At 43.6% G+C, this 11,314-nt stretch overlaps 1 protein-coding gene across 11 annotated transcripts in view; it reads right to left on the bottom strand.

The window, feature by feature from the left end:
• The window catches only part of robo2 (roundabout, axon guidance receptor, homolog 2 (Drosophila)), a 289,705-nt gene that overhangs the window by 3,407 nt on the left and 274,984 nt on the right, over positions 1 to 11,314 (bottom strand). For 9 of the 11 annotated variants that reach the window (XM_020088438.2, XM_069534219.1, XM_069534225.1 and 6 more), the window contains 7 exons: positions 10,040 to 10,199; positions 8,072 to 8,335; positions 6,859 to 7,070; positions 2,785 to 2,967; positions 2,153 to 2,311; positions 1,755 to 2,021; positions 33 to 227 (listed from right to left, as the gene is read on the bottom strand). In XM_020088438.2, coding sequence (XP_019943997.2) covers positions 33 to 227; positions 1,755 to 2,021; positions 2,153 to 2,311; positions 2,785 to 2,967; positions 6,859 to 7,070; positions 8,072 to 8,335; positions 10,040 to 10,199 — 1,440 coding nt within the window. The remainder of the gene's footprint in view (positions 1 to 32; positions 228 to 1,754; positions 2,022 to 2,152; positions 2,312 to 2,784; positions 2,968 to 6,858; positions 7,071 to 8,071; positions 8,336 to 10,039; positions 10,200 to 11,314) is intronic. The other 2 variants (XM_069534223.1, XM_069534226.1) reach the window with 2 other exon arrangements.

Here is an 11,314-nt window from a genome sequence, read left to right as displayed (position 1 = left end):
GCTGTAAAACATCAAATGACTGAATTACTCACATAACTCCCCCGAGTACTGTCCCTGTCCATTGGTCCCAAGGAATTCAGCGTGCTCTGTGGCGGTCCATTGTTGTGGCTGTCGTGGACCCTCGGTCTTCCGTGGCCCTGTCGAGCCCTTGGAGGAGGCTGTGCCGGAGGAGCTGTGCCCACCAGGGGAGGGAAACGATGGTTTACTGTATGGCAGGCACCCTTCCTCTAAAAACACATGCAGAGGGACCGGAAGGCATTGTTTGAGTTTGAAAAGTAAAGACATCACGTGACTTTTATTGTTGTGGTGGAACAACATCTAACATCTGATGCACGGGGACAAAGAGCACTTTGGACAGCCCTGTCCTCCTGACATCTGCAGAATGGCGGTGCCAAGAGGCACAGCCAGGGTGTGCCACAGAAAGTACTCTCTGCCTCACACATGGCCTTGCAGCTACCAGCCTTATCAGGGGGTAAATACAATAACAGAGGGACCACTGGCCGCCGTGGCACCCCCCGCTGCAGGGCAGCATAACATTGACCCTCAGCAGCCTCCGTCATTGCATGAAATCTCATCAAACTGCTCCCTACTGCTCTGCTAATGACTGTAATAGAGCCTGCCCCAACCTCAGTAGCTGCCACTGTGAATCAGTCAGCAATATGACACTTATGGGAATTTACCTATGGGGTTTTTAGTAAAGATGCTGATCGTGGCACCTGTCTTTGTCTCACAGTCTCAAATTAACTGTGTGAGGAAGTCCTGGCTCAAAGAGAACAGGGTGCACAGCATGGAGATCTTTAATGGTTACAAATGCACATGCATATTCACATGAACACACAGATGGGGTGTAGAGTGGCTCCTGTTTGTGTGAAAAATGAAAGCTGAAGCGATTAGAGTGCATTTCAGTGGCTAGGGCCTCCTGCCTTACTTGGAGCAGAGCGAGCCAATATTGGCAACAGTTACAGGGGCATTGGGGAGGGTGGGGGGGGCATTCTGGAAACCAGAGCAAGTGGCAGACAGTGCAATCTGTTCATGGGAGCCTGGTCTCAACACAGCATGGAAGCTAACTCCAAAACAAGAACTCAGAGAAAAATTGCTCAATACAAAGGCACAGCAGTAGAAAAACTCTATCATCTCGCTCTAACTAAACAAATGATCTCTTTACTCAAATAAATTCTCAAGTCAAAACAAAAAATGTCCACTTCAGATCATCAGATAGTGTTGTTTAGAAGGTGCAGCAGAATGGTTTACATTTGCTTGGCAATGCTAAGTTTTATGTAAACCAAATTATTTAATCAGATTTTGTTTGACAGGGTTCATTATAATAAATAAAAGGGTAATTTCTTAGTATACAACTAGAGTGCACAAGCCTACAATAACGGACACACTTTTTGCAGCCATGTTAGACGCATGGCTCTAATAGTGAATTCACTCCTCAGTCCATCCCAGCATCTGCCAGATTGGTTCAGATTAAACAATGGAAGGATTTCTGAAGAATGGATAAGTTTGGCTATCTCCAGGCTTTTCCTCCTTCACCACAAGCTGATCAAAGTCTCAAACTGTATCACACTAGACAACGTTACTGTTAACCTCAACTGACTTACAGCTAATGTTGAAACAGAATGCTAACATGCGTTCGCTGATTCAGAAAGCGATCGCAACTATACCCATGTTAACATACAAGTTAACGTAAGCAGGTTAATAAGCATGTGTGTTTTAAATGGCTACAGACTTCAGTTTTGTTTCACATGTACCTGTTTTGTGTCCCCTGCGTCCATCCTCAGCCCGGTCCATGGAGCCCAGCCTGTCTTGAGCCTGGCGATAATGTTCCAGAGAAGTGCGTGTCTGTCTGTCAATGGAGCTCTTCATGTCCTCTGGCCCAGACAGGGGTCCTGACAATGGCGGACGCTCCAGAGAAGAAGCCTTCCGATCTGTAGGGGGCACCATGCTGCTTACGCTGCGGGCCCCCTGGATACGGCTCTGCCCCTGACAGGGAGGAGGCTCAGGTGGAGGAGGTAGGTCTGTACCAATGAAACCCACAGTAAATCAAATTAATCCATAAATTATATGTAAATTGTAGCTTAGTCAACATGACACACAGTTCACAAGAATTTTTAAACTATTTAAAATGTATTTTCAGTCGCTGCCTCACCGTCTGCACCAGCGTCTCTCCGGTGGGGTGCTGTGCCCTGGCTTCGGGGCTTGCGTGTGGGTCTGGTGGCCCTCTGGTGGCCCAAGCTGTGTGTGCCGACTGTGCTGCCATCTGTTGAGAACGGACTGCTGGGCCGGGGCCTGTGGGGCAAGCCTTTACCTGCAAGAAAGATAATGGACCACAAAGCCTGCTAGTTAATAAAGACATTGAGGATCCAACACAGAGTGGAGCTGAGGCTGTCATCAAATAGAAGATTTTATTAATCAAGATCCAAAAACCTATTAGAAAATAAAGATGAAGATTTTCATTAGAAGAGAAACCCCACTGGTAGAATCCTATAAATATGTAGCAAGAACAAAGTCAGAGTCCGAGTCAGCAGAGTTATACAGGGGCTGAGTTAGGGTAAAGGATAGGGAGATGCCCGCAGTCTAGCCATAAACAACAGGTCCCATGCACAACCTGGGCACAGTGACCAAAAGCAGCAGAGGGAGAGGAAATCACAAGGCAGCATAATGTGGGAAACACCAGCCAGTGTATGACAGGAGGGAACAATTAGAGCAGAAAAGAACAAATCATCTGCCGCTGGAAGGGGTTCCAGTCCAGCAGTGGGAAGCTGGCCCCTGCACACCAACCTCTCTTGCTGAGGCTAGTGCCCTCCAGGCGGTAGCCTGCCTTGTCTGCAGCAGCCACTAGGGCCTGGGCAAAGCTGCAGTGGGTAAAGATGGAGCCATCAGATGAACTGCCCAAACTGGACCTATGGCTGGAGAAATAACGGTCATCCTCCGAGGCTGAGCCCCACCCATTCACCATGGACCCTGGGGAACACCACAGGTTACAGGTTTTTTGGATTTGTATTGTATTGTGTATTTGGTTATTTCAGAATGTTTCTATCCGACCACCATCCGTGTTCTGCTCAGTGGATATTTTATCTACCATACTGAACATCTGTGCTGGGATTTAGATGAATGGAACTTTAGATAGATCGTACAGATGTTAGAGATGATATAAATATCTAGACTTAAGTGATTTCAGATTTGCTGCAGGGCATTTCTCTTCTTGCAGGTGGGTAGTTTTGTGTACTCACTCTGTTCTGGCCTGCCCTCATTCATCTATCACAACCACATGCAAAACATATATCGCATGAGCACACAACCCACCCACCCACAAAATAAGGTACACAAACACACACCAGAGTTTACAAGAGAAGCAACAGCAAATCAACTGATTCTTCTCTTTATAAAGAACCATGAGCACACACCTGTGTGGAGCTGTGTGAGCTCACAACAGCCTCAGGTGACACAGATGAAGCTTCTCACAAAACAATGTACTGAATCAAACACCTGGTGGAGTTTGTTTTATTGCTGTTTGAAATGCACAGCCACCACTGAGTGAAAGGTTCATTAAGGTATTTCACTTAAAGCTGCTGTAGTTACACAGACCTCTGCTCACATGCTACTTCAAAGAGATTCAATCTATCAGAACACAAACGTAATCAGCTATTTGATGAAGCTGCCAGAGACATAAGGGAGAAGTATATGTATTGTACAACTTTTGACCGTTGGCTTGTATACTTGTGCTACTGTAATTATTTCTTCATGGTCTGATTTTTTTTTTTTTTCCCCCACCAACACAAAAAAGCTAGACCAGCACTTCAAATATAAAACTATCAGCCTGCCAATAAAAATATGGCACTTTAGCAAAGCAAAAACACAGAGAATAGTCAGCTAATGTGACAGCTTTCAGTGGGACGGGTTTGGCAGACTTTGCTGAAGTGGCATGAACCCAAGTGCTCTACACACACACACACACAATCTCCCCCTCACACAGAACACAAGATTGATGTGATTGAACAGGCTGGTGTAACAGAGAACTGCGGGTGGTGTGAGGGTAAAGGTTGTTGAGACAGAGCGATTGGGACAAAAAGTTAGCAGCAGGATTAATTAAAAGGTGAGTGTGATATAAAGGGTTGGTTAATCTATGATGGCTCGCTGGGTTCAGAGATTCAAATGAACACAACCAGGCAATCAGCTGCAGAGTTTGCTTTCAGGCGACACTCCCACCTCTTGGAAATTAAATTTTGTGGTTTGTTTTTTGAGATACACTGGGAAGTCCCCTTTAAAGAATTTGTCCAATTTCCCCATCTGTAAATCTCTTCCGCTTTAATGGCATGTTTCAAAGAGGTGGTTACTCGGTCACAAGAAGTGACTCCAGGCAGTTGCACCTTCAACAGCTGAAGTTGCAACAGATTTTTGACTCGTAATGCAGTGAAATACTCTCAGATTATTGGAACCTTCTATAAAATATAAGCTTGCATAAGGTAGAAAAGCTCCTTACACAATCCATTTTTATTCCGCTAACTGAACTCCACGGCTCTAACTACCTTGAGCCCTCCATCTTGTCTGGCAATTTTCTTTGAAATTCTTTTCCAAGATTTTTTTTTCTTCAAGAAAGAAAGACAGCAATTCCACTGGGTCCAATCCTCCCACAAAGAATAGAGCAGATAATGAAGTATAGGCCGCGTGAGCCAAAGCACTGTGGCTTCCAACTCCTTCGGCTCAGCTAAGGAACACTGCCTCAGCAAATCACATCACAGAATGACTTTTCTGTTGTACTACCTGCCACTTTCTACTGCTGAACCTCTGGAGCACTTCTATTCTCAGAATGAGAGTCCATCAAACTCTGATCATTGTATTAGAATTTGATAAAAAATTCAATCTATTTCCCCCCCCCCAGAAATGTGATTTTTCTCCAGATGCTCCAGACATAGGTTCAGCCTATGATAGTCATTTTATCATGTCTTGAACCTGAGCAACCATGTTTTCTAAAAACCACAGGCTGATCCCAGACGTGCTCCCCGCACTGACAGAGTCAGGCCAGTAAACGGGCGATGGTCGGGGGGGCAGTAAAATCCCAGCTCACGTCCCTCCTGCCACTAAAACTGATTAATAGTGACGGAAACCCTAATCTGCATGTCATTAAGCAGGAGAATCATTCCCTGTGATGAGCAGGCGTCTCTACCTGCCGTCAGGAGACGTGACCCTGCTCCTCACAAACCTGGTATGGCTTTATGGGAGAGTAATCGCCCAGAACAGCTTCGCTTTCAGCTCACTGTCGGAGTAGCAGCTTCACTGCTATTCCACATCTTAGCGTTACATGACCAGTACCTCCTACACAGGGAGCCGGGTATCACCTATGTGCTCACTTCATCTCTGACTCAAACCAGAGTGCAGCACCCACCAACATCAGGATTTACATTCATCTGGAGAAACAAGTGTGTTGTATAATTTCCCCCACGCAGAATAATACATCGGCCTGTGCAGACAATCTGTGATGAAAAATGGCCCCAGAGGACGAAGCTGTTTCTGTTTTCTGGAGCATCAGTGAAAATGTTTGATTTACTGGCCTTTTGTGTAACATTATGAAAACAGACCTATTTCCATATGATTAAAACAATGACAAATCTATCGAGCAGGGCTTGACAGGAATCTCACTCCCACCCTCCCCTATTTGTACAGTCTCAAAATGGTGGCCGTAATAAATCTCTGCGGTTTCCCCCATCCTCCCTCTCTTCCTACTGCTCACCCCGGAGCTGGGACTGTGTCTGTGTTGTCAAACGATGGGGTGCGAGGCAGACTCTCAGAGAGATAAGAAGAAATAGTGCTGTCTTCAGAGTAATACAGTGGCGGAGAGATGCAGTAGATTAGGGCCCAGCTGCTGCTTTATATTCCTCTAAATACATCAGCAGTATTATGTGTCAGCGCTACCAAAACCGCTGTTCCATCATCCCATGGAAAACTACTTTTTAGGTCTGCTGCTGACAGGGAAGACCTACAAGAAGCACTGCCAACCCTCTTATTCTCAACTCCCTCCACCTTCAGCTTTACTTTCTGCTCACTCCAACTTTCTTTCCACACATACATTTCCCGTTATAGATTTTATTTTTCAGTATCCACAGACACTGATGGAAGACCTGACAGACACTCACTGGATTACGCTTCACCAGCATTTTGTATCACAACCTGTCCCTAAAATACATGATGGCCACATGTCACACATTTTAACAGCTACCACCTCTAGTAAACAGATGGACAGTGTGGCCTGGTCAGTGTGAGAGAACAGCAGTCCAGAGCCCGGCTTTGCTGCTGCAATGTCATGCCCTTCATGTGTCCCCCCCCCCGACAGACGGCTGTAAAAGTTTTCAGTGAGTTGTAAAAATGGAAATGGGGCCTCTATATATGCCGCACGTGAAATTTATTTCAAATCTCCTCAGGACGATGTGGGTTCCTCTGGTTCAATCACAGTCACTCTCCCCTGCTTGCTTTGCTTCTCCCTCCTCTTAATTTCCCACTCACTATCCTGTTTAAAATTCATGGACTTCCTTATCTCTTTTTTTGGGGGGAATGATAATTATAATTCTCCAGAGTCTACCAAAAGTGCTTAAAAATTTGAATGAGGGGCACTCAGTAGGCATGTATGCCTGAAAATGAATATGTAGTAGTCTCATGGAAAACATGTCATGAACAACTATCCATTTACTGTATAAACAACAGGAGAAATGAATACAGTTACCCAGTCAAAGTGACTAGAATTCGTTTGTATTTGATCGAAAATGTGCAACACAGAGCAATCACAATGATAATAAACACAAATCATCCAATCAACAAAGAAGCCACAATAGTAACAATTCAATATCCAGTCTACCTTACCTGTTAAAGAGCTGTCTAGGTTGTCCATGCTCGACCCCGGTGTGTGCTCAATGCCGCGGGGATGCCTGGCTCCATAGCCTTCGTCCTCCTCTTCCTCCTCTTCCTCCTCCTCATCCGGCAGGTCAGTCTCCTGGTCAGAAACCATTGTGCTCGACACGTAGCCCACTGGAGGAGCTGGAGCCTGAGGAGGAAGGGAGCCTCCCTGCATGTGCCTGGGAAGAGAAAGAGAGACCATATTATCCTGCTGGTGTGCACTCAAAGTATACATCAAGGCATGTGGAGGAGAGTTGAATATAGAGAGTACAGGGATTATTCAGTAGTTATTATGTGGCAAGGTGGGGTGTGTGTATATATATATATATATATATATATGAGGGTGTATGTGGCAATGTAAAGCTCATTTTAGTGATGGCTTTCATTCAGGAAGTGCTGAATAAATCTACAAAATTCCACTTATTCTTCAGCGCCACTTACGAACATGCTAACACAATGACCTGTTAATTGCTGCTGTAGACGGTACAAAGACACGCTCTCCCGGCCTGTCGACACATGGCAGTCACCTCTGTGGCAGCCGACTCTGCTGACAGCCACGTTTGTTCGGAGAGTGCAGCGTCTTTGGTGCAGTTTGCAGTGGGAATTGGTTGTAATTACCGGCCCTCTGGTGTTGTCAGCGATGCTCTCTAACCAACATAGTCATTACTGGGTAACATGACAACCCTTCCTGACAAACCCCCCCACCACCAGCACCGCTTCACTATTATGAATGGATGCCATAATGCTGGATGCTACGGTGCAGACAGAATGAAGCATGGTCTTCATCTGACTTGCATGAGCGCAACAACAATGGAATTCGCTATATAGGTGTAGGAGTAGTAACCAACTGGATACTAAATTGTTTCTCTTAGAGTGAGTAAAATACAGCAGCCACCTAAGTGGTAGCGCGGGCCCATTAAAATGGTACGATAAATGGGTTTATATCTCGAGTGCACACACAGCTGACACATAGCTGACATACTGCAGGGCCAAAATAAATCCAGGCAGCAATACACACAGGACAGAACGTACAGTAAGCATTTTAAAATCACAGCAACATCTATTATCAACCCTGACAATAAATCCTTCAACACAGAGGGATTGATGCACAGATAGATATGCAGACAGATTGATTGATACATAAAATCTGTCCACGCTCTTTTAATATCACAGTCTTTACCATGTCTGTTTTGCCATGTCCAGTTGGTATACTCTGGTCAGCTCATCCAGATGGGCCTGGAGCATGGGCTGCATCTCATCCCGAGGAGAAGGGGTAAGTGTGGCTGTGGACTGCTGTCCAAAAGACACAGCAGCCGGGGAAGAGGCGACTCCTCGTATGGGTGGGGTGGGAACCCGCTCCTCCTCCTCCTCCAGCTCATCCTCCATGCCCTGATGAAGATAGGTCTGCACCGGCATGGGCGGTCCCCAACCGTCACTCTCATACCTGGGGTGAGAGGAGATGTTTACTGTACACATTCTCACAGTTACTGTGTTCTTCAGCCTCATCACTTACCTTTATTATTAACTAATACACCAACTTTTGCTCATATTGTATACAAAACATTAGGAAATGTAAAAGTATATAGAAAGATATGTATTCAGTTCCCCGATCCAAAAACCAACCACAATCAGATCCAGTGAAAGAAAGTAAGGATCTACGTGATGTGAGACCTACAGTTAGTTTTAGTTGAAATACGAGCAGCAGTAATACAAAAACAAAACAACAATAAGATGTGTGGTATTATCAAAATAACATAATTTATATTTTAGGAGGAATTTTTACACATTAATAGATCTTTGTGACCTTGTCCAACCTTTTCAAGAATTTGTTATACGAGTGTCCTGAGTGGGATTACAGAGCTAATCAGGCTTCACTTCCTCATAGCTGTGCTTATACATGCTGAAATAATACTGGTCATAAAGAAAATGTTCATTAAAGAAATTTGTCACTGCACACTCCATAGGACATTAACTGTTTTAATCTGGTGCCATTAAGAGCAGCCTCAGATTTACAGTGCACTGGACTCTTCATTTGCCAGATAGACTATTAAAGCAGATGACTCTCCCGGATTGGAAATGGGACGTAAGAGGACCTGGTAGCTGCTGGACCAAAGACACATGACGACACTTAAATAAGCTGCTGCTACTTTATTCCTGCAAAGTAATTTGTACTCTACAAACTACAAACAAATTATCTGTTGGTGTCTTGGCTGTTCTTAAAAAAGTCAATTAGGGTTAGGGTTCTGGATATTATACAAATTAAAGAAGCACATTCAAACATGGATTAGCACTCTACCGCCTTACTGTCTATTTCAATCTCAGTTGGTGGATAAATCTGTCTCTCTGTCTGCCACTTCTCTCTCTATGAAACAATGCAACTGCAATAGTGGAATTCAACAAATAGATTTATCTGAAACCATCTGTGTGTCTACACGCGAGTAGCAGCAGGAGTCGGCTCGAACATGTTTTTTTTTTTTATTTTCATTTATTTTCCAGTCAGGAAGTCATCCCATAGACTGAAAACAGGATTAGCAAATAGTTTGATCTGCAGCCATCTGCATATGAGTTTTTCTACGAGAGAGTGTGTAAGAGATGATGTGTGTGTATCTGGTGGTGTATCTCTACACACACAAACATGTTGATCCTTCTCTCTTCTCCAGATGTACAGTAGTACAGTAATTAGCTGCAGAGAAAACAGAGCTGAACCCTGTTATTACACACAACAGTGTGGTGTTGTGCACATTGGCAAGCATTGTCTTTTTCTTTCCAGAGAGCAAAACACTAAATTCTGTAGTCCTTAGAGGGAAATGTACAATAACGGCAAAGAAATCTAGTCATTACTGCTTCATGTTAAGTTTTCACTTCTTATTTGTACTTGTTCTTTCAAGTCTGAGTTTATCTGAAAACAAAATGTCTATATAATAATTTAGATTGATAATATAAAAACTCCAAATGCTTTTTGCATGAACATTTAGAAGGGCTCCTAATGTTATCTCAAATGTCAGGCTATGCAACGTCTCAGGTTTCAATATCTGATCATGATCAATAACTAAAAGTCACTTGTCTCCAGTCACTTGTATAATTGTGACTGTTTAAATCACATTTATCTGTTCACATGTGTATTAGTACTAATCACTAGTAGACATACCCTCCTCCCTCATGGTGCTCATTGGGATAATGGTCCATCTCAGTGCCAGGAAGCGGGTGAACAGGAGGCGGGGGCAGGGGAACATTAGCCCAGTTCGAGCCATTGGCTTTGGTGGGTTTGGAGCCAGCCTTGGTTTTCTTCTTCTTTCCTCCCTTACCGCCTACAAAAGGAGAGGATGTATTTGAGAGAAACAATCGTTGAAAATTAAATTGTAGAAAAGCACCAATTAAAAAAACTAATATACCAGTGGGTTCAAAAAACAAATAACACTTGATATGTATTCTAAAGAAACTCAATTTGGTTTAGCATCTTATTTACAGATCCATTTGGACTCAATTTCAACATACTCTTAGAAAGTCATACACATTTTCTAACACAGGGTTTTAATGGGCTCTCGGTCTGTCACAGTGCTTCCACAGAAAAGCTCAAGGTTTCCTGATGAAAAGCGTGCCTCTATTGATTGATTGGCTGAAAAGCCTCAAATCTCCATAGAAACAGGAGAGAACGGCAGTAAACGCAGTTGAGGCGGACCTTTGTGCTCCACCCATTCCTCAGTGTCCCCTTTCACACCAGGCTTTGGGCTCCACAATGAAATATCTCACTTCACAGCATCATCATAATGAATGGCTTGTGTAGTGTCAGTGTGTCCCTAATGGAATTCACTGAGAGTCTATTACTACTTTCATTTCTTTTATTACACCAGAGTACTGCTAACCCCATCCATTTCTACTCATATCCCTCCAACACCCGATTCTCCTCTGTCTCATCCATCTTTATAAATCTGCCAGCCAGGTCAATACTGGGTTTTATACGATTTGGTCACTGCGGAAGAAACCTTTTTTTTTTCCTCTTTAAAACACATTTGGCTTCAAGCCGTAATCCATTTTCAACTTAAGAGGAATATATAGTATACGTATATATTCCTGAAGGCACACAGAAGCAAAACAAACTCAAACAAGGTTTGGATTCAAAAGCATATAAACAGTAACTTCTATTCATGAAAAGAATATTGGGGAAAAAGCAATTTCTCTCCTTATATAATGTACATCTAAGAATTTACTGACAATTGTAAGTAGATGTAACAGAGGCCAACTCTTACCATCCATAAAATTATTGTATTTACACAATAAGTTTAAACACTGGACTAGTACAATATTTTTTAGTTGTGCAACCCTATACCACACAATTCGTTTTGAGCGCCAAGTTATAATTATTTTTTCTATATATGCACTATGTCCTTCCTCTGTGCATATGGGGGAAGTAAGGTTACATAGT

Source organism: Paralichthys olivaceus, chromosome 11, assembly GCF_024713975.1.
Source record: "Paralichthys olivaceus isolate ysfri-2021 chromosome 11, ASM2471397v2, whole genome shotgun sequence".
Taxonomy (NCBI): domain Eukaryota; kingdom Metazoa; phylum Chordata; class Actinopteri; order Pleuronectiformes; family Paralichthyidae; genus Paralichthys; species Paralichthys olivaceus.
This window is presented reverse-complemented; position numbering and strand designations above follow the sequence as displayed.